The 24,411-nt window shown below is 37.7% G+C and overlaps 1 protein-coding gene across 1 annotated transcript in view; it reads right to left on the bottom strand.

The window, feature by feature from the left end:
* The window catches only part of SMC1B (structural maintenance of chromosomes 1B), a 97,719-nt gene that overhangs the window by 29,638 nt on the left and 43,670 nt on the right, over positions 1 to 24,411 (bottom strand). The window contains exons 12-15 of the mRNA XM_057486290.1: positions 18,441 to 18,587; positions 6,858 to 6,995; positions 6,460 to 6,576; positions 4,929 to 5,035 (exon numbers count right to left, since the gene is read on the bottom strand). Of these exons, the coding sequence (XP_057342273.1) occupies positions 4,929 to 5,035; positions 6,460 to 6,576; positions 6,858 to 6,995; positions 18,441 to 18,587 (509 nt within the window). The remainder of the gene's footprint in view (positions 1 to 4,928; positions 5,036 to 6,459; positions 6,577 to 6,857; positions 6,996 to 18,440; positions 18,588 to 24,411) is intronic.

Here is a 24,411-nt window from a genome sequence, read left to right as displayed (position 1 = left end):
GACTGGGTTTATTTCAGGGCTCTCTAGTCTGTTCCATTGGTCTATGGGTCTGTTCTTGTGCCAGTACCAAATTGTCTTGATCACTGTGGCTTTGAAGTAGAGCTTGAAGTTGGGGAACATCATTCTCCCAGCTTTATTCTCCTTCTCAGGATTGCTTTGGCTATTCAGGGTCTTTCGTGGTTCCATATAAATTTTAGAATGATTTTCTCTAGTTCATTGAAGAATGCTGTTGGTGTTTTGATAGGAATTGCATTGAATCTCTAGGTTGCTCTAGGCAGGATGGCCATTTTGACAATATTAATTCTTCCTAGTCAGGAGCATGGGATGTGTTTCCATTTATTGGTATCTTCTTTAATTTTTCTCATGAGTGTCTTATAATTTTCAGACTATAGGTCTTTCACTTCCTTGGTTAGGTTTACTTCTAGGTATTTTATTCTTTTTGATGCAACTGCGAATGGAATTGTTTTCCTGATTTCTCTTTCTGCTAGTTCATCATTAGTGTATAGGAATGCTACAGATTTCTGCATATTATTTTGTATCCTGCAACTTTGCTGAATTCATATGCTAGATCTAGTAGTTTTGGAGTGGATTCTTAAGGGTTTTTTTATGTACACTATCATGTCATCTGCAAACAGGGACAGTTTAACTTCTTCCTTGCCAATCTGGATGCCTTTTATCTCTTTGTGTTGTCTGATTGCCGTGGCTAGGACCTCCAGTACTATGTTGAATAGAAGTGGGGAGAGTGGGCATCCTTGTCTTGTTCCCGATCTTAAAGGAAAAGCTTTCAGCTTCTCACTGTTAAGTATGATGCTGGCTGTGGGTTTTTCATATATGGCCTTTATTATGTTGAGGTACTTGCCCTCTATACCCATTTTGTGAGCGTTTTTATCATGAATGGATGTTGAATTTTGTTGAATGCTTTTTTAGCATCTATGGAGATGATCATGTGGTTTTCGTCCTTCTTTTTGTTGATGTGTGAATGATGTTGATGGATTTTCGAATGTTGTACCATCCTTGCATCCCTGGAATAAATCCTACTTGATCATGATGGATGATCTTTTTGATGTATTTTTGAATTTGGTTTGCTAATATTTTGTTGAGAATTTTTGCATCTATGTTCATCAGGGATATTGGTCTGTAATTTTCTTTTTTTGTGGTGTCTTTGCCTGGTTTTGGTATTAGAGTGATGCTGGCCTCACAGAATGAGTTTGGAAGTATTCCCTCTTCTTCTACTCTTTGGAAAACTTTAAGGAGGATGGGTATTAAGTCTTCACTGAATGCTTGATAAAATTCAGTGGTGAAGCCATCTGGTACAGGAGTTTTGTTCTTAGGTAGTTTTTAAATTACCAGTTCAATTTCGTTGTTGGTAATTGGTCTGTTCAGATTTTCTGTTTCTTTCTGGGTCAGCCTTGGAAGGTTGTATTTTTCTAGGAAGTTGTCCATTTCTTCTAGGTTATCCAGTTCGTTAGCATACAATTTTTCACAATATTCTCTAATAATTCTTTGTATTTCTGTGGTGTCCGTAGTGATTTTTCCTTTCTCATTTCTGACTCTGTTTATGTGAGTAGACTCTCTTTTTTTTCTTGATAAGTCTGGCTAGGGGTTTATCTATTTTGTTTATTTTCTCAAAGAACCAGCTCTTGCTTTCATTGATTCTTTCTATTGTTTTATTCTTCTCGATTTTATTTATTTATTAAAACAAAATAATTTTATTATGTCCCTCCTCCTACTGACTTTGGGCCTCCTTTGTTCTTCTTTTTCTAGTTTCATTGTGAGTTTAGAGTGTTCATATGGGATTGTTCTTTTTTCCTGAGGTAGGCCTGTATTGCAATATACTTTCCTCTTAGCCTTCGTTGCATCCCACAGATTTTGTGGTGTTGAATTATTGTTGTCATTTGTCTCCATATATTGCTCCATCTCTGTTTTTATTTGGTCATTGATCCATTGGTTATTTAGGAGCATGTTATTTATTTTGCATTTGCTTAGTAATTAGCTGTTCTACTTTCTTTACTGTGGTTTTATTACCTCTGGTGACAGCTATTCAACCTTAGGAACACTTCCATCTATAGCGACTGTAGAGATGATTTGTGGGAGGTAAATTCTCTCAGCTTTGGCTTACCTGGAAATTGTTTAATCCCTTCTTCAAATTTAAATGATAATCTTGCTGGATAAAGTCATCTTGGTTTGAGGCCCTTCTGCTTCATGGCATTAAATATATCATGCCACTCCCTTCTGGCCGGTAAGGTTTCTGCTGAAAAGTCTGATGATAGCCTGGTGGGTTTTCCTTTGTATGTGATCTTATTTCTCTCTCTGGCTGCTTTTAGTTGTCTGCCTTATCCTTGATCTTTGCCATTTTAGTTACTATATGTCTTGGTGTTGTCTTCCTTGGGTTCCTTGTGTTGGGAGATCTGTGGATCTCCATGGCCTGAGAAACTATCTCCTTCCCCAGACTGGGGAAGTTTTCAGCAATTACCTCGTCAAAGACACTTTCTACCCCTTTTTCTATCTCTTCTTCTTCTGGTACCCCTATAATGCAAATATTGTTCTGTTTGGATTGGTCACAGTTCTCTCAATATTCTTTCATTCTTAAGAGATCCTTTTTTCTCTTTGTGGCTCAGCTTCTTTGTATTCCTCTTCTCTCGTTTCTATTTCATTTATCGTCTTCTCTACCATATCTAATCTGCTTTTAATACCCTCCATTGTGCTCTTCAATGACTGGATCTCCAACCAGAATTCATTCCTGAGTTCTTGTATATCTTTCCTTACCTCCATGAGCATGTTAATGATTTTTATTTTGAACTCCCTTTCAGGAAGATTCATGAGGTCGATGTCATTTAAATCTTTCTCAGGAGTTGTATTAATAATTTTACTTTGAACCAGGTTCCTTTGACGTTTCATATTTGTATATGGCGCCCTCTAGTGCCCAGAAGCTCTACTGTTTGGAGCTGCTCAGCCCCTGAAGCAATGTCGGGGGTCGCAGGGGAGTGGTATTGGTGCCTGGGGGGAGGAAAGAACTGTTTCCTGCTTCCTGGCTGCTGTGCCTGTCTACACTGCCTGAACCAGTGGGCTAAGCCTCTGTGCTTTGCCTTTGTAGTTGCTGTAGACAGGTCTTCCCTCTGGCTGGCCTAACACCAAGGTAGAGTTTGCCAGTTTGCAAGCCAGGTGGGGCTGGCCAGGAGAAAAGTGCAGTTGGCTGCATATCACGGAGGGGGTCCTTGGAGCTGTGTAGCCAGCCAGGAAGCTGAAGTGCCTGAAGATTGTGAAAGCTCCCAACCTGCTGGGCAGAGTGCACCCAGACAACTTTGTCTACCTGTCCTTTCTCCTGAGCAGTCAGCTCTGTGCAATCCTTGCCCCTTTAGCAGCCGTCTTGCTAAGGGCTTCCTTGTTAGAAAGTCTGTGAGACTGCCCGCCTTTCTTTTGTCTTTCTTTTGTCTCAGAGCAGCCAGATATGGATCCCTGCTTTCCACAAGCGGCTGGAATCTCAGTCTCTCCAGGAATTCTGCCTGTCTTAGCTTTCCAACCCCCTAATCACGAGAGAACCATGCAAGCACCATGTAATGTAGGTTTGTGCTCCCAGAAGAGATCTCTGGAGTTAGGTATTCAGCAGTCCCAAGCCTTCCACTCCCTCCCCACTCCATTTCTCTTCCTCCCACCGGTGAGCTGGGGTCGGGGAGGGGCTTGGGTCCTGCCGGGTCACGGCTTTGGTAAGTTACCCTGTTCCATGAGGTTTATTCTTTTCTCCAGGTGTATGCATATGCAGTTTGGCTCGGTCCTCTTCCCTGTTGCTCTTTCAGGATTAGTTGTATTAATTGTATTTTCGTATTATATGTGGTTTTAGGAGGAAACCTCTGTATCACCTTTCATGCCGCCGTCTTTAATCCAAATCCTCGATGGTAAACATATTGAACATACTTTGTGCCTCCTGCTTTTCTCAGTTATCCAATAAGAAATTATTCAAATAAGTTATTCATAAGAAATATCTTCTCATTTCTAACTTTACTAGGAACACTTCTGGTGTTACTCCATGAAAATACCATGCTGATTTAAGGAAATGTATTTTCTCATATCACAAGTACTGACTCATATTTTAAGAAATTTTAATCAAGATTGGATGCTGAATTTTGCCAAATGCCATTTTATCACCTGTAGAGTTGATTGTGATTTTTCACCCTCCACCATTAATGTGGCAAGTTACAGCAATAATTCCTGACACTGAGCCACCCTTTTATTTCCAGTAGGAAGTCTACGAGATGATGCCATACTGTGTCGCTAGTGTCGTGCTGCTTGTTTCTACATAACCTTACCTTACTTGGTTACTTATGGTGGGACTGATTTATATTCTTATTGTATGTGTATGTACTGTTTTGGATTTTGGCATCAATATTATGTTCATTTCATAAAAAGATGTGTTTCTTCCTCTTCCACACTATGACGCAAATATTGAATATTCATTTATTAACCTTTTAAATATTAACTTTTAAAGTTACCTGCACCTTTAGAGTTTCCTGGGACAATTCATCTGTGAAACCACAGGTGCCTGGTGAATTTAATGATGGGAGGGGTAGAAGCTTTCTTATTTTCTTTTCCTATGATAACTGGCCTCCTTCAATTTTTCTATCTTGGTAATAGATTGTTTCCTCAAAATTATCAATTTCTTCCGTATATATGGATCTTTATCGAGAACAAAGTAACACTGTCTTATTCCTTTAATAACCACTGTGTAATTATGTCCCCATCCTCTTAAATTTGTGCTTTCTCTTTAAAAACTTATGGAAAAAAAATTAGATCTCTTGATAAGAAAAGAATGTTTACTATTTTTTAATGACTTGAAATAAGGACCACCTGAGGCATAATACCCTTAAGTTATGAAGTAACAGTTACATTTACAGATGTGTAAGTTGCTTACCAACATCTTCTAATAAAAATACCTTTTTTGATCAATTTCTTGTTGTTGTTTAACACGTTTGTTCTCAAATTCACGAATATTTTCCACGCCAATTTCTTCACAGAAATGTTGGAAAATAGCATCTTCAACCTTTTAAAATTATTTCCAAAAGAGATGGTTTAATAATTAATTTTAAGATATATAGACAATGCTTAAATCTAAGATTTTCCCACCAAGATTTTCCTTGATTAGGCCGAAAACGAATCCCCCACAGCATTATTGTACTCTGAGGAGCTGGGGCTGTCTCTTCATTTAACTTCATAATCTACATCCATCTATTTTCAAACTTTTTATTCTAAAAACTAAACAAGAAAGCTCATAACTAGACTTACTATTTTGGCTTTAGGAAGTATTTAACACAAGATTAGAAGTATTTCATTTATATTAGCCACACCAAAATATAACATTCTACACAAATAAAATATCCTTTTTACATGAGTAATACTAAAGAGTCTTAGGCAGCATCAAGCCAAGAGGACTAGGGCACTCAGAAGATCTGGCAAAACTAGAGTAAGCCAAATCCAACAAAATAACATTTAACTTCAGTATTTTTAAAGCTCTGCATTCATGTACAATTATAGGATAAGAGGGACCTGTTTTAACAGCAGGACATGTTAAAACCCTTCAGACTTCAGTTGAATATATGTTAAATATGAATGTGGTCTTATTGAAGCACTAGTAAGTTGAAATTTAGACAAGCAGGTACTCTAACCCACAGAAAGTCACAGCTCTGTGTGTAGAGTCCCATGGTATTCTGACTGGTCAGATAGTGTCTTGACCTTATGTTCTGTTCTGGGCATTAACAAACACAGCACCCAGAGAATGGTTACCAGAACTGTCTTAAACCCACGATAAATGTAAATGACTAGTAATTAGCGCTATTTAACCGGGATAAGAGATAACTAAGGAGCAACATTAGTATGGTTTCTAAACATGTGATAAAAGGCAGAACTAAAAGCAACAGGTGGAAGTATTGAATGATGGTGTAACAAACGACTTTCTAAGGATTAAGAGGTAAGCAACAGTAGAATGCTTAAAACAGAGAGTTCCTATCACATTATAGGCAGAGGCCAGAGGGCCAAATCTTTGTTGCCCCAGAGCCACTCGCTGTGCCTGGTATATAGAATACATGTTCAAGAAATAATTACTGAGTGAATAAGTAACTTTAAGGTTACTTATAACCTGGGTTAAGATAATTTGAATGACAAAATTGTTTCCTGGTGTGTAGGGCAGCAGAGAAAAGAAAGAGGCTGTACTTTTTCCAGTGGGCTAGGAGGGGCTGGGGAGAAGAGTAACTATACAGTAGTCATTGTCTCCTGAGATGGGCAACAGGAGTTCTCAAAAGACACAAGGAAATTAGTTTGGCAATTAAACTTAACAAGAATACATAGAACCTATAAAACTTAATGGTTAGAAAAATTTCTTTTAGCACATAGTCAAGAAGCCCTAAATCTGGTATTTGTTCTGGAACTATACTCCTCATGCCATTTAGTAGTAAATATATCATCAATGACCTTATCTATCTTTCCTTGAAATTCTTCAATTCTTTGTTGCCGTTCTTTGACTCCTTCACTCAACATTGTACATTGAGACTCAATATTTAGTAGTTCACTTTGTAGCTGAGATTGTTCCTAATTATAAGACAAAAAATTTTCTTTTTAAAATGGCTTTTTTAGCTTTATATAGTAAAGTCAAAAAACATGACAGGTATCTTTTCAAATAAGAAGGGAATCCATGAGATAAACTGAGGTACAAATGTATAACAAGATTGACAACCATAAAAATAAAGTAACTAAAGGAATATAATTTCAATCATGGGTAAAGTGTAAAAATTACATGGTACTATATAAATATAATTCCTGAAATTCTATGTCCTGGTTCTAAGTTGCGTCAAACTTTAAATCTATTTTACCCGGTAAAAAGCAGCAAGATGTTTCTTTTTAATCATTTCTAGTTCACTTTGGGAGTATTTGAGTCGTGTTTGAGTTCCTTGTACTAGAGTCTGTATTTGTTTCAAATCTGCTTCTTTGCGAAGTGTCTTCATTAAACCCTGAAAAGGAAGAGAAATATGAGAACATTTTACAATAGAAAAGCACTTTCCCATGTCAGATATGTCAATTCACTGATTTTCTCATATAACCACACACACAGTCCATCTTCCCTTCTTCTGATAAAAGACTGGGAAACTAGTACATAAGCCATCTGGCGTAACAGCATCCTTAAATAACAAACACATTTCCTAACAGGAAGCAGGCATGAAAAATGAGGAATGGGGAGTGTGTCCCACCCAAGGCATTTAAATGGCATGAATGGGCTCATGTGACACATGGTCTTCCTTCTAGTGCATCTCTTTTTGTTTGCCTCATGCTTGCTTCTCCTTTCATGTACCCTATTAAGTCTCTAGTATATGTTCTTCTGTAGTTTTACTCCAAGTCCTTTTATGGATATATGTATATATTTCACCTATATGTTGCTTTAGTATTGTCTTGCAAATTTAGAATCATATTGAACATACCTTCTCCCTCCTGCTTTTCTCACTCAAAAAGGTCAACTAATAACTCTAAATTAATTCTTTTAATGGCTGCATATTATTCCAGAGTGTGACTGTACCAAAATTATTCAATTAGTCTCTTAATGATGGGCATTCACTTTGTTTCCAAGTTTTTGCCACTATAAACGATGCTGCAACAACATAGCGGTATATAAACCCTGAAGTGTGAGTGCTTTTACTTCCATGCAATGGATTCCCCAGGGTGAGATCAATGGGTCAAAGGTATTCCTGTTTTTAATTTAATAGCTGGTACCAATTGCTTTCCCAAAGGCTGTAAGCATTCACATTTCTATAAATAATGTATGTGTTTCTTTACATCTCTTAACAGCACATATTTTTCCAAGTCTTATAGATAGGTATGAAGTAATCTTCAATTAATTTGTATTCCCCTGAGTACTATATTCTGCAGTGAACATTTTTTCATTTACTAGCCATATGGATTTTTTCTTCCTGTGAACTGCCTAATTATTGCCTTTGCCCAGATGTTACCATGTCTTTTTCATGTAAAGATTTCTTTGATGGTATAGAACTTACAGTCTTTACTTTAAACTTAAAAAAAAAATGCTTACAATGGCTTTTATCCTCATTTGAAAAAAGTTTTACATTCATGTTTTTAATCTTTCTGGAATTTACTTTTATGTCATAATATGGGGCACAAAATTACTTTGTCTAGATGTGTCAATATCATTTATTGAATAATCTATCCTTTTCCTACCAAACTAAAACATCATCTTTGTGGTATACTAAGTTGTCAAATATACAGGGACCGATTTCTGGAATTCCCCCTCTGTTTCGTTTATCTGTCCATTTCTATGCCAATACTATATCAACTTGATTACAATGGCTTTTCATAATATTTTGTATGCTGTTAAGAGAAGTTCTACCTCATTCTCTTTAGTCACATATTTTTTGACAAGTCTCAGAAAACTTTTCATGTGTAAGAATTAGGAGATAATTTTATCAAATTAAAAAATCCTTGGTAATATTTTAATTAAAATTGCATTCAAGTTGTGTATTAACTGGAGGACTTCTAACACAAGAATATAGGATACCTTCCCTCTCAGTTGTCTTATGTTGTCCTTCATTAAGATTGTTCTCTAAAAATACTGTGCCTTTACATTTATTCCTATTGTCAGAATATTTTTCCATTTTTAGATGTTTTTTAATAGTACAGAGAAAAACTAGTTTATGTATCCCTCCCATCATCTTATTAAGTCTAGTGGTTTTTAAACTACAATTTTATTATCAGCAAAAAGTTAGTTTTTCTCTTCAAAGATTTATACAAATTACTTCATTTTGTGCCCAACTGTATTTACTGTAATTTCTAAGACCACATTAAATAATGGTGATAACAGATATCTCTACTTCCTGATTTTTAAAAAAATAGTTTTAATGTTTCACCACTTAAGCCAATTATTTGTCAGTTTGGGGTAAGAACTATTTATTTAAATAACTTCCATTTACTCTTTTATTTAATACTTTAATTAGGACTAGCTGCTGAACTTTATCAAATGCCTTTGTATGTATGATCTTATCTTTTCCTTTTAATTTGTTAATGTAATGTTGACTGATCACTTAATATTGAAACAATTATGTATTCTTGGAAGAAATCATAGTCAGTCAGATGTATTTTTCTTTCCTATTTTACTGAATTCTCTATACTTACATTTGACTTAGAAATGATCCATTTATATTTACAAGGGCAGTCAGTCTTTAGTTTTATTTTTTGAAGTATCTTTGTACTATTTGATATTAAAGTTATATTAGCTTTAGAAAATAAATGGGGAAGTTTCCATCTGTTTCTATGATCTGAAATGGCTTTTTTGTTGGAATTATATTGGATAGAACTCAGCTGTAAAACCCATCTGGTCCCAGAGTCTTTTAATTGTGGTAAATATGCATGACATAAAACCTACCATCTTTAAGCATATAGTTCAATAGTGTTTAAGTACATTCACATTGTGCAAACCATCACCAGAACTCTTCATCTTACAAAACTGTTACTCTTATACATGTTAAACAACTCCCAGTTCTCCTATTCCTCCCAGACCCTGCCACCCACCATTCTGCTTTCCGTTTCTATGGATACGACTCCTCTGGGGATCTCATATAAGTGAAATCACATAGTATTTGTCTTTTGTGACTGGCTTATTTCATGCAACATAGTATCTTCAAGGCTCATTGTTTTGTAGCACATGAATTTCCTCTCTTTTTAAGGCTAAACAATACTCCACTGTATGTATATACCATATTTGTTTGTCCATTCATCCACTGATGGGACACTTGGGTTGCTCCTATTTTTTTGCTACTGTGAGTAATGCTGTTATGAACATGGGTGTACAAGTATCTCTTCCAGACTATGCTTTCAATTCCTTGGGATATATATCCAGAAGTAGAATTACTGCATCATATAGAATTCTTTTTCAAGTTTTTTGAGTAGTTACCATACTGTTTTCCATAGCTGATTCACTGTTTTACGTTCCTGGAGTCCTTTTTCGATGATAGATTACTCAACAATGGCTTAAAAAAATGCGGGTTTATTTTTCTCACACAAAGGCAGTTTAGATGCAGTTCCTCAACACTGGCATCTAACTTAGTACAATGGTGTTAATCCTCATGCTTGCTGTCTCTTAGTGCAAGATTGCTGCTGTGTCTCCAGGCCTCTTGACTGTGTTCCAGTCGGAAAGAAAAATGCAAAAGGGAACACCAACACTTTTATTTGTATCTCCAAAATGGTAACATGGCCAACACTAGGTACAAGGAAATCTGGGAAATCAAATTGTTTTAGTTTGTTATGATCCTATAAAAGAAGCAGGCAGAAAAGGAAGAAGTTGTGGATGGGGATTGGACAAATACTATGTGATTTCACTTATATGAGATCAGCCAACTATACCATTATCTGCTACTCCCTAACTTTTCAAATGTCCCACTATTTTTCTGGTCAATCTTGGTAATTTATATTTTTCTGAAGATCATCCATTTCTTAGAGATCTTACATTTTTTTCTAGTTATTTGCTTGTAAGAGCCTCTCGAAACTATTTTAATTTTCTTATTCTTGATCTGTATGTTTCTCACTTTTCTTCCCTTCATTAGATTTGCAAAGAGTTTATCCATTTTATGTCTTTCAAAATAACCAGCTTTTAGATTCATTTGTCCTTTTCTATTTTGAATTGTTTTCTATTTAATTAATTTCAGCTTAAAAGAATTCCTTCATAGTATTTTTTTGTATCCCAAAGACTTCCTATTCATCACTTTGGAGACACTATGTAATTTGCCTCTTGATTACTTCTGTGATCCCAAATTTATCTACAATTCTTAATTTCTATGTGAACAAAGATTTCTTTTGGTCACTCTCTCTAATGTTACTAAATTATCGTCAAAATAACAAAACAATTTCTACTTTTAAAAAACGATTGAGGTTTCCATTTTGGACAAGCATTTGATCAGTTTTTATTAATGTTTCAAGGATATTTTAAATATCTCAGTTATTGACTACTTACCATTATTCTGCAAAGTTTACATTTATTAACCACTCAATCCTCTTAACCCTATTATGCAGTAGGTGTTATTCTCCCCATTCTTTTGATAAGAAAACTAAAACATCAAAGCATGTAAGTAGTCACAGTGCTAAGTGACAGAATCTAGATTTAAGCTTGATTGCATTACTGATTTTTCTAAGTTGTTATTTAATGTTTCAGTCTATGAGATCTGTCCAATTTTGAAAAAGGTATAGTGAAATGTTCCAAAATAATTTTTTTATTAATTATTGTCACTTTACATATTTAGGTGCTATGTGCTACAAAACAGGCTTAAAATGGTGAGCTTGTCTTTTATTACATCATGTCCTTTTTTATTCAGTTCATTCAATAAATATTTATTGAAAGGTTACTATATATGAGGATTTTTAACCTTAAAGTTCATATTGTCTGAAACTGTCACTCCTGTTTCCTTTTTTGTTGTTTGTCTGGTGCTCATTCCACTTTTCAACATTCAATTTTAAGATGATTTCTTATAAATGACATTTAGCCAAGTTTTTTTAAATTTACATGATTTATTTATGTATTTATTTATTTAAGGTATCATTGATATACAATCTTATGAAGGTTTCACATGAGGAACATTGTGGTTACAACCTTCACCCATATTATCAAGTGCCCCCCCGACACCCCATTGCAGTGACTGTCAATCAGCATAGTTAAGATGCTAGTCACTGCGTCTTCTCTGTGCTATTCTGCTTTCCCCATGACTTACCTACACTATGTGTGCTAATCATAATGCCCCTTAATCCCCTTCTCCCTCCCTCCCCACCCCCTTCCCATTGGTAACCGCTATTCCCTTCTTAGCGAGTCTGTTGCTGTTTTGTTCCTTCAGTTTTGTTTTGTTGTTATACTCCACAAATGAGTGAGATCATTAGTACTTGTCTTTTTTCTGCCTGGCTTATTTCATTGAGCATAATACCCTCTAGCCCCATCCATGTTGTTGTAAATGGTAGGATTTGTTTTCTTCTTATGGCTGAATAATATTCCATTGTGTATATGTACCACCTCTTATCATTTACTGAAGGACAGTTAGGTTGCTTCCATGTCTTGGCTATTGTAAATAGTGCTGTGGTAAACATAGAGGCACATGTCTTTTTGAATCAGGGATCTTGCTTTCTTCGGGTATATTCCTAGGAGTGGAATTCCTGGGTCAAATGATATTTCTATTTTTAGTTTTTTGAGGAACCTCCATATTGCTTTCTACAATGGGTGAACTAATTTACAGTCCCACCAACAGGGTAGGAGGGTTCCCCTTTCTCCTAATCCTTGCCAGCATTTGTTTTTCCTTGTCTTTTGGATGTTGGCCATCCTAACTAGTGTGAGGTGGCATCTCATTGTGGTTTTAATTTGCATTTCCCTGATAATTAGTGATGTGGAGCATCTTTTCATATGCCTGTTGGCCATCTGAATTTCTTCTTTGGAGAAGTTTCTGTTCAGATACTCCACCCAATTTTTTAATTGGGTTATTTGCTTTTTGGGTGTGCTCTTTATATATTTTGGATGTTAACCCCTTATCAGATATACTGTTTATGAATATATTCTCCGATACTGTAGGGATGCCTTTTGTTCTGCTGCTGATGTCCTTTGCTGTACAGAAATTTTTTACTTTTATGTATTTCCATTTGTTCATTTTTGCTCTTGTTTCCCTTGCCCAAGAAGATGTGTTCAGGAAAAAGTTGCTCATATTTATATCCAAGAGATTTTTGCCTGTTTTCTTCTAAGAGTTTTACGATTTCATGACTTACATTCAGGTCTTTGATCCATTTCGAGTTTACTTTTGTGTTTGGAGTTAGAGAGTAATCCAGTTTCATTCTCTTATATGTAGCTGTCCAGTTTTGCCAACAGCAGTTGTTGAAGAGGCTGTCATTTCCTTTGTATATCCATGGTTCCTTTATCGTATTTTAATTGGCTGTATATGTTTGGGTTTACATCAGGGCACTCTATTCTGTTCCAGTGATCTATGGGTCTGTTCTTGTGCCAATACCAAACTGTTGATTACTGTGGCTTTGTAGTAGAGCTTGAAGTTGGGGAGTGCAATCTGGCCAGCTTTATTCTTTCTTTGCAGGATTGCTTTGGCTATTCAGGGTCTTTTGTGGTTTCATATGAATTTCAGAACTATTTGTTCTAGTTCATTGAAGAGTGTTGTTGGAATTTTGATAGGGATTGCATTGAATTTATAGGTTGCTTTTGGCAGGATGGCCATTTTGACAATATTAATTCTTCCTATCCATGAGCATGAGATGTATTTCCACTTATTGGTGTCTTCTTTAATTTCTCTCGAGTGTCTTGTAGTTTTCAGGGTATAGGTCTTTCACCCCCTTGTTTAGGTTTATTCCTAGATATTTTATTATTTTTGATGCAATTGTAAATGGAATTGTTTTCTGATTTCCTTTCTGCTAGTTCATCATTTAGTATATAGGAATGCAACTGTGCACTAATTTTGTATCCTGCAACTTTGCTGAATTCAGTTATTCTAGTAGTTTCAGGGTGGATTCTTTAGGGATTTTTTATGTACAATACCATGTCATGTGCCAACAGTGACTGTTTAACTTCTTCCTTACCAATCTGGATGCCTTTTATTTCTGTTATCTGATTGCTGTGGCTAGGACCTCCAGAAGTATGCTGAATGAAAGTGATGAGTGGGCATCCTCATCTTGTTCCCAGTCCTTTCACTGTTAAGTATGATATTGGCTGTCTGTTGTATATGGACTTTATTATGTTGAGATATTTGCCCTCTATACCTATTATGTTGAATTTTTATCATGCATGGATGTTGAATTTTGTCAAATGATTTTTCAGCATCTATTCAGATGGTCACATTTTTGTCCTTTTTGTTGATGTGGTGTATGATATTGATAGCTTTTTGAATACTGTACTATCCTTGCATCCCTGGAATAAATCCCATTTGATCATGATGTATTTTTGAATTTGGCTTGCTAATATTCTGTTGAGTATTTTTGCTTCTATGTTCATCAGGGATATTGGTAATTTTTGTGTGTGGTGTTTCTGCCTGGTTTTGGTATTAGAGAGATTCTGTCCTCACAAAGTGAGCTTGGAACTATTCCCTCCTCTTCTTTTTGTAAATTTTAAGGAGGATGGGTATTAGATTTTCTCTAAATGCTTAATGAAATTCAGCAGTGAAGCCATTTCATCCAGAGGTTTTGTTCTTAGGTAGTTTTTTGATTATCAATTCAATTTCACTGCCTGTAATTGATCTGTTCAGATTTTGTTTCTTCCTGGGTCAGTCTTGGAAGGTTATATTTTTCTAAAAAGTTGTCCATTTCTTCTAGGTTATCCAATTTGTCAGCATATGATTTTTCACAGTATTCTCTAATAATTCTTTGTATATCCATGGTGTCCATAGTGATTTTTCCTCTCATTCCTGATTCTGTTTATGTGTGCAGACTCTCTTTTTTTCTTGTTAAGTTTGGCTAGGGGGTTATCTGTTTTTATTTTCTTGAAGAACCAGCCCCTGGTTTCAATTCTATTGTTTTATTCTTCTCAATTTTATATCTGCTCTGATCTTTATTATGTACTTTCTTCTACTGACTTTGGGCCTAATTTGCTCCTTTTCCTAGTTTCATTAATTTATTGTGAGTTTAGACTTTTCCTTTGGGGTTGTTCTTTCTTGAGGTAAGACTGTACTGCAATATAGTTTCCTCTTAGAACTGCCTTTGCTGCATCCTACAGGTTTTGGGGTATTGAGTTGTTGTTTTCATTTGTCTCCATATATTGCTTGATCTCTTGTTTTTATTTGGTCATTGATCCATCAATTATGTAGGAGCATGTTGTTAAACCGCCATGTGTTTGTGGACTTTTTTGTTTTCTTTGCATAATTTATTTCAAGTCTCATACCTCTGTGGTCCTAGAAACTGGTTTGCACAATTCCAATCCTCCTTTACAGAGGCTCTTTTTTGTGGCATAGTATGTGTTCTATTCTGGAAAATGTTCCGTGTGCACTTGAGAAGAATGTGTATCCTGGGGCTTTTGGGTGGAGTGTTCTGTAGATGTCTGTTAGGTCCGTCTGCTCTAATGTGTTGTTCAGTGCTTCTGTCTCCTTATTTTCTGTGTGGTTGATCTGTCCTTTGGAGTGTGGTGTGTTAGTCTCCTAAATGAAACTATTGCATTCTACTTCCCCCTTTAGTTCTTAGTATTTGTTTCACATATTTAGGTGGTCCTATATTAGATGCACAGATATTTATAATGGTTATATCCTCTTGTTGGACTGACTCCTTAATCATTATGTGATGTCCTTCTTTGTCTGTGGCTACTTTCTTTGTTTTGAAGTCTATTTTGCCTAAGTACTGCAACTCCTGCTTTTTTCTCCCTATTATTTGCATGAAATATCTTTTTCCATCCCTTCACTTTTAGTCTGTGTATGTATTTGGGTTTGAAGTCTCTTGTAGGCAGCATATAGATGGGTCTTGTTTTTTTATCCATTCAGTGACTCTATGTCTTTTGATTGGTGCATTCAGTCCATTTACATTTAGGGTGATAATTGATAGATATGTACTCATTGCCATTGCTGGCTTTAGATTCATGGTTAACAAAAGTTCAAGGGCAGCTTCTTTACTGTCTAACAACTCACTTATTATGCTATTTCAAACACAGTCTTAAGGGTTTTTTTCCTCCCTTTTTTTTCCTCCTCCACTCTTTATATAATGGGTGTCATATTCTGTACTCTTTGTGTATTGTTGACTGACTCTATGGGTAGGTGATTTAATTTTGCATTTGCTTAGTAATTAATTGGTCCACTTCCTTTACTGTGGTTTTGTTTTCTCTGGTGACAGCTATTTAGCCTTAGGAGCACTCCCATCTATAGCAGTCCCTTTTAAAATATACTGTAGAGATGGTTTGTAGGAGGTAAATTCCCGAAACTTTTGCTTATCTGCAAATTGTTTAATCCCTGCTTCAAATTTAAATGATAATCTTGCCAGGTAGAGTATTCTTGGTTGGAGGCCCTTCTGTTTCATTGCATTATATCATGCCACTTCCTTCTGGCCTGTAAGATTTCTGCTGAGAAGTCTGATGTTAAATAGCCTGATGGGGTTTACTTTGCACATGATCTTTTTTCTCTCTCTGGCTGCTTTTAATACTCTCTCCTTGTCCTTGATTTTTGCCATCTTATTTATTATATATCTTGGTGTTGTCTTCCTAGAGTCCCTTGTGTTGGGAGATCTCTGCACCTCCATGACCTGAGAGACTATTTCCTTCCCCAGACTGGTGAAGTTTTCAGCAACTATTTACTCAAAGAGACTTTCTACCCCCTTTTCTCTCTCTTCTTCTTCTGGTACCTGCTATAATGCAAATATTGTTCCATTTGGATTGGTTGCACAGTTCTCTTATTGTTCTTTCATTCCTGGAGATCCTTTTTCCCTCTGCCTCAGCTCATTTTCCTGTTCTCTAATTTCTATTTCATTTACCATCTCCTCTACCTCATCTAATCTGCTTTTAAATCCCTCCATTGTCATTTCAGATAGTGTATTTTTCAAAGTTTCTCTTTCTTGAAGTCCTCCCTGAGATCCTGAATATTTTTCTGTAGCTCCATAAGCATGCTTATGATTTTTATTTTGAAATCTTTATCAATAAGATTGGTAATTACAGTTTCACTTAGCCCTCTTTCTGGTGTTTGTGGGATTTTTGTTTGTACAAAATTCTTTTGCCGTTTTATATTTCTAATGATTACTGTTGAATAACTTTGTGTAGGCGGCACCTCTAGTTCCCAGGAGGTCTACTCTCTGGAGCTGCCCAGCATCTGGAGTGATGGCAGGGGCCGCAGGCATGTGGCACCAGCACCTGCCAGGAGGAAAGAGCTCTCTCCTGCTTCCTGGCTATAGTGCCTGCCTCCACTGCCAAGTCTAGTGGGCCAGATGTGCAGGGAGGAGGCTCTGCTTTACACCCATATAGCTGCCAATAGATGGGGCTGCCCTCTACCTGGAATGGCATGATGGCAGGGGCAGCATGTGTTCAGATCGGTGCCTGCCGGGAGGGAGGAGTGGCAGGCTGTATATTGCACTGGGGGCCGTGGTGTTGTGTTGCCAGCCAGGGGGATGGAGCATCTGAGGCTGCTGAAAGTTCCCAACCTGCTTGGCTGAGGGTGCCAGTATGACTTTGATGACCTGTCCTTTCTCCTGAGCAGCAAGCTCTGTGTACTCCTTGACCTTTTAGCACCTCTCTCACTGTTTGGAAGTCTTTCAAAGTGCCTGCCTTTATTTCGTCCTGGAGCAGCTGGTTGTGGGTATCTGTTCTGCACAGAGGCTGGAATCTCAGTCTCTCTGAGTATTCTGCCTGTCTTTGCTTTCTAACCCCTCTAATCTCCAGAGCACCATGTAATGTTGGTTTGTGCTCCTGGAGATCTCCAGGGCTGGGTTTTTCAGCAGTCCTGGGCTTCTACTTCTTCCCAGCTGTGTTTCTCTTTCTCCCACCTGTGAGCTGGGGTACGGGGAGGGCTTGGGTCCTGCCAGATCATGGCTTTGCTACTTTTCCCTTTTCTGAGGTTTTCTCTTTTCCCCAGATGTAGGCATTCTGTTGCAGTCTTCAGGTCACTGTTTTAGGATTAGTTGTATTTGCTGTATTTTAATGTAACATGTGGTTTGGGGAGGAGGTTTCTGCCTCACTTCTCATGCTGCCATCTTTTTCCCAGATATTCTGAACTTCAGGGCAGAGGACTAGCTGCAGGTATTCCAGATTCTTTCTTCATCAGCTTGCTGCAGCTGGACGCGTGGCGGTGGGCGAGCCTCGGTTGTCACATCACTACCATGTTTGCTTTTTAACTGATGATGTTTGGTCTTTTATCGACAGGAAAACTAAGGCACAAAGGGGTTAGGTAAGTTGTCCTCGGTCAGACTGTGAATAAATGGTAGAGCCAAGATTCAAACATAGGCAGTATGGTTACAGAATTTATACTCTTAGGTCCTATGTTATTTTCCCTCTATAAAGAATGTTTAGTGATGCATTATTTGTAATAGCAGAAAACAAAATGTTTGTTGTTGGAGACTAGCTAAATAAACAAAATCTATACAATGAAAATACCAGGCAGGATTTATTAAAAATAAAGTGGTTTTCTATATGTTAACATGAAAACATATTCATGCTATGACATTAAATGAAAAATCTTTTTGGAAACACTATTTATAGCAAAGTCTATTATAAAACAAATAGGAAAAGTAATTTATATATTAGCATATACAGAGAAAATGTCCAGAGGCTATGTATCAAACTGCTTAGTAAATACCACTGAGAAGTAAGGATAGGTAAGGGAAATATTTGTTATTTTTTGTTTTATTCTAATTTGCATTATTTGAATTTTTTTTGAAACTATAGGTATGGTACTTTTATTGCCAAAGGAAAAAGTTAAAAAATACACTTATTCTACTTAATATCTACTTTTACAATATGGATTTACCTTTAATTCTTGGATTAGCTGGGTTCTTCTGTCTCTTAAATTCTTTAACTCTTTCTCATCCCAGCATCTAGCCTTGTATTTTAAGTCACTTGACCCTCCAGAGATCACCCCAGATTTTAAAAATAATGTTCCATCAAGAGCTACTGTCTGTAAAGTTAAAAATATTTTACCTTGGACAAATGCACATAAAGAAGATAAAAATAGGATATAACACGGCAATTTTTATAGCTGAGAATTTGTAGATGAGAAGTACCACTTACCCTTACTAATAAAATACCTAGTTTATGAAGGGACACCAGCCAAAAAATAAAGTACAAATACAAAGCCTGTTTTGTTAAGGTCAAAAACAATTCTAGGCAACAAATTAGCAGCAATTAAAAAGGTTCAAAATAAATTTGTATTAGTTCCAAACATTCAATACTGAGAAGCAAAAATCAAGGATATTTGTATTTAATATCAAGTAGTTTGCATTATAGAATCCTGGATTTGAAGAATTTGACATCATAACACTAAAACAACTTAGTAACTTTAGGATATCAAAAATATCACATTCTCCAAAATGGATAGAGAACTGGGAACAAGAAAAATTTTGAAAAGGAGTCAAAGGTATAAAATATTTGAAGTTTATAGTTCTGTGAGTAGCATACACATTATGGAATAAATGAAAAGCAATTCTCAATGTTTTGTACAATTCCAATTAATTACCCAAAGCAGGAGACCATCTGTTGAGGACTAAAACCATGTAATGTAAACTGATTTTTTAAAAAGCCAATAAATAGGAGTTTCATTCATTCCTTCATTCAGATTCCCTGCATTTGAGACATTTTCTACTGGGGATTGGAGTGGCCAAAGAAGTGAGATATGGTTACTGACTATCAACCGGGAATCATGGTAGTAGGAACAGAAACATGTAAACACATCATTACAATACAAAATGACAAGAAGACAAAAACATACTCAGAGTAATCTGGAAGCATCAAACTGGGGGGTTCCCAACCCAGCCCAGAAGTCCACAGGCTTCCTGAAAAGAGTAAGGCTTTCACCATAACAGAAGAACTAATTAGAATTAAATTAGTTATATTTAACAGAAGACTCAGTCTATTTCTCTCACAATTACAGAGGTCAGCGTTCCAGGGTCTGTATGGTGGCTCCATAGTTAACAAAAACCCAGACTCTTGCTATAATATTGTTCTGCTATCCTCAATACTTGGATTACTCCTTAGGGAGACCGGCTATTTGCTGGAAGGCCTTGGGGATTCCCTTCCTTCCCAGCTGTTAGCTTGTTTGCTCATCAGGTCTGAACCGGCTCTTTGGAAGAGCCTGAAGATACCAACAGCAATGGTACCTGATGGTGTCTGTGGTGGTGCCATGGAAACTGAACTACTATTGGTGGGCTGTAGTCTGGAAGGCAGTTTCCCTGACATGCAAGCCCACTGTTACATACTCAGCTTATTCCTCCAACCTTCTTATAAATTCTAGAGTCGTATGACTTGGTGAAGGGGAGACCCTAGTAAACATAAAGTTCTTCATGTAATTGTAGATTAATGATAACAAAACAAAACAAAACAAATCTAAACTGGTATGGAGGCAGATTCCCTCGAGGAACACTTTTAGCTCATGCTGTTTTTGCCTGGCCAAAACACACCTCAATGGAATAAAGGCTCAGAACCACACACACTAGTTTGCTTCTCTGTTTTTTAAGTTGTTCTCAATAAAGCTTACTTAACATTTACACTGTGTGTCACTTGTGATGTATATGTCAGTGTCTTTTATATGACAATCTTCAAAGTTACTTTATAGTCTAGAGGTGACTCCTAGAGCTCTTAGCTATTGCGTCTGTTTCAAGGAAGAAGGAAGGAAGGTAAAGGGTTCTATTAAAAAACTTTCCTGATTAGGGGCGGAAGATGGTGGCGTGAGTAGAGCAGCGGAAATCTCCTCCCAAAACAACATATATCTATGAAAATATAACAAAGACAACCCTTCCTAGAATAAAGACCAGAGGACACAGGACAATATCCAGACCACATCCACACCTGAGAGAACCCAGCGCCTCGCAAAGGGGGTAAGATAGAAGCCCCGGCCCCGCAGGAGCCGAGCACCCCTCCCCCAGCTCCCAGCGGGAGAAGAGTAGGCAGAGCGGGAGGGAGACGGAGCCCAGGGCTGCCGAACACCCAGCCCCAGCCATCCGGGCCAGAGTGCAGGGCCCCCAATCCTGGGAAAACAGGGCAGCAAGAACAGTGAGCGGGCACCAGAGGACATAAGAAAAGCGCGCGACCATTTTTTTTTTGCTTTTTTGCTGTTTTGTTTTGGCGAGCGCTTTTTGGAAGTCTTAAAGGGATAGGGACCCCACTACTAGGGAAACAGGGCAGCAAGAACAGTGAGCGGGCACCGGTGGCCTGGCGCAGGAGGACACCAGAAAAGCGAGCGCACATTTTTTTTTTTTTTTGGCAAGCGCTTTTTGGTAGTCTTAAAGGGATAGGGACCCCAATACTAGGGAAACAGGGCAGCAAGATTGGTGAGCAGAGGCCTGAGGCTGGCACCGGAGAATAAAGAAAAACGAGCGACTACCTTTTTTTTTTTTTTTTTTTTTGGTGGTCGTTTTGTTTTGGCGGGTGCTTGTTGGAAGTCTTAAAGGGGCAGGGCGGGACACTTAATCCAGAGGTAGGGAATCCGGGGATCTCTGGGCACCCTAACCCCTGGGCTGCAGGGAGCACGGAGGCCCCTTACGGAGATAAATAGGCTCCCAGCCACTCCCCCTCCAACGCGACTCCACCACTTTGGAGCAGCTGCCCGAGCCAGGCCACGCCCACAGCAACAGCGGAGATTAACTCCATAGCAGCCGGGCAGGAAGCAGAAACCCTGTCTGCGCGCAGCTGCGCAGCACAAGCCACTAGAGGCCGCTGTTCTCCCAGGAGAGGAGGGCCACAAACCAACAAGAAAGGAAGTCCTTCCAGCCGTCACTCGTCCCAGTTCTGCAAACTACTCCTATCACCATGAAAAGGCAAAGCTACAGGCAGACAAAGACCACAGAGACAACACCAGAGAAGGAGACAGACCTAACCAGTCTTCCTGACAAAGAATTCAAAATAAGAATCATAAACATGCTGACAGAGATGCAGAGAAATACACAAGAGAAATGGGATGAAGTCCGGAGGGAGATCACAGATGCCAGAAAGGAGATCGCAGAAATGAAACAAACTCTGGAAGGGTTTATAAGCAGAATGGATAGGATGCAAGAGGCCATTGATGGAATTGAAATCAGAGAACAGGAACGCATAGAAGCTGACATAGAGAGAGACAAAAGGATCTCCAGGAATGAAACAATATTAAGAGAACTGTGTGACCAATCCAAAAGGAGCAATATCCGTATTATAGGGGTCCCAGAAGAAGAAGAGAGAGGCAAAGAGATGGAAAGTATCTTAGAAGAAATAATTGCTGAAAACTTCCCCAAACTAGGGGAGGAAATAATTGAACAGACCACGGAAATACACAGAACCCCCAACAGAAAGGATCCAAGAAGGACAACACCAAGACACATAATAATTAAAATGGCAAAGATCAAGGACAAGGAAAGAGTTTTAAAGGCAGCTAGAGAGAAAAAGGTCACCTATAAAGGGAAACCCATCAGGCTAACATCAGATTTCTCAACAGAAACCCTACAGGCCAGAAGAGAATGGCATGATATATTTAATACAATGAAACAGAAGGGCCTTGAACCAAGGATACTGTATCCAGCACGACTATCATTCAAATATGATGGTGGGATTAAACAATTCCCAGACAAACAAAAGCTGAGGGAATTTGCTTTCCACAAACCACCTCTACAGAACATCTTACAGGGACTGCTCTAGATGGGAGCACTCCTAGAAAGAGCACAGCACAAAACACCCAACATATGAAGAATCGAGGAGGAGGAACAAGAAGGGAGAGAAGAAAAGAATCTCCAGACAGTGTATATAACAGCTCAATAAGCGAGCTAAGTTAGGCAGTAAGATACTAAAGAGGCTAACCTTGAACCTTTGGTAACCACGAATTTAAAGCCTGCAATGGCAATAAGTACCTATCTTTCAATAGTCACCCTAAATGTAAATGGTCTGAATGCACCAATCAAAACACACAGAGAAATAGAATGGATAAAAAAGCAAGACCCATCTCTATGCTGCTTACAAGAAACTCACCTCAAACCCAAAGACATGTGCAGACTAAAAGTCAAGGGATGGAAAAACATATTTCAAGCAAACAACAGTGAGAAGAAAGCAGGGGTTGCAGTACTAATATCAGACAAAATAGACTTCAAAACAAAGAAAGTAACAAGAGATAAAGAAGGACACTACATAATGATAAAGGGCTCAGTCAAACAAGAGGATATAACCATTCTAAATATATATGCACCCAACACAGGAGCACCAGCATATGTGAAACAAATACTAACAGAACTAAAGGGGGATATAGACTGCAATGCATTCATTCTAGGAGACTTCAACACACCACTCACCCCAAAGGATAGATCCACTGGGCAGAAAATAAGTAAGGACACGGAAGCACTGAACAACACAGTAGAGCAGATGTACCTAATAGACATCTATAGAACTCTACATCCAAAAGCAGTGGGATATACATTCTTCTCAAGTGCACATGGAACATTCTCCAGAATAGACCACATACTAGGCCACAAAAAGAGCCTCAGAAAATTCCAAAAGACTGAAATCCTACCAACCAACTTTTCAGACCACAAAGGCATAAAACTAGAAATAAACTGTACAAAGAAAACAAAGAGGCTCACAAACACACGGAGGCTTAATAACACGCTCCTAAATAATCAATGGATCAATGACCAAATCAAAATGGAGATCCAGCAATATATGGAAACAAATGACAACAGCAACACTAAGGCCCAACTTCTGTGGGACACAGCAAAAGCAGTCTTAAGAGGAAAGTATATAGCGATCCAGGCACACTTGAAGAAGGAAGAACAATCCCAAATGAATGGTCTAATGTCACAATTATCCAAATTGGAAAAAGAAGAACAGATGAGGCCTAAGGTCAGCAGAAGGAGGGACATAATAAAGATCAGAGAAGAAATAAATAAAATTGAGAAGAATAAAACAATAGCAAAAATCAATGAAACCAAGAGCTGGTTCTTCGAGAAAATAAACAAAATAGATAAGCCTCTAGCCAGACTTATTAAGAAGAAAAGAGAGTCAACACAAATCAACAGTATGAGAAACGAGAAAGGAAAAATCACGACGGACCCCACAGAAATACAAAGAATTATTAGAGAATACTATGAAAACCTATATGCTAACAAGCTGGGAAACCTAGGAGAAATGGACAACTTCCTAGAAAAATACAACCTTCCAAGATTGACCCAGAAAGAAACAGAAAATCTAAACAGACCAATTACCAGCAATGAAATTGAAGCGGTAATCAAAAAACTACCCAAGAACAAAACCCCCGGGCCAGATGGATTTACCTCGGAATTTTATCAGACATACAGGGAAGACATAATACCCATTCTCCTTAAAGTTTTCCAAAAAATAGAGGAGGAGGGGATACTCCCAAACTCATTCTATAAAGCTAACATCACCCTAATACCAAAACCAGGCAAAGACCCCACCAAAAAAGAAAACTACAGACCAATATCCCTGATGAACGTAGGTGCAAAAATACTCAACAAAATTTTAGCAAACCGAATTCAAAAATACATCAAAAGGATCATACACCATGACCAAGTGGGATTCATCCCAGGGATGCAAGGATGGTACAACATTCGAAAGTCCATCAACATCATCCACCACATCAACAAAAAGAAAGACAAAAACCACATGATCATCTCCATAGATGCTGAAAAAGCATTTGACAAAGTTCAACATCCATTCATGATAAAAACTCTCAGCAAAATGGGAATAGAGGGCAAGTACCTCAACATAATAAAGGCCATCTATGATAAACCCACAGCCAACATTATATT

Source organism: Manis pentadactyla, chromosome 10, assembly GCF_030020395.1.
Source record: "Manis pentadactyla isolate mManPen7 chromosome 10, mManPen7.hap1, whole genome shotgun sequence".
Classification (NCBI taxonomy): Eukaryota; Metazoa; Chordata; class Mammalia; order Pholidota; family Manidae; genus Manis; species Manis pentadactyla.
This window is presented reverse-complemented; position numbering and strand designations above follow the sequence as displayed.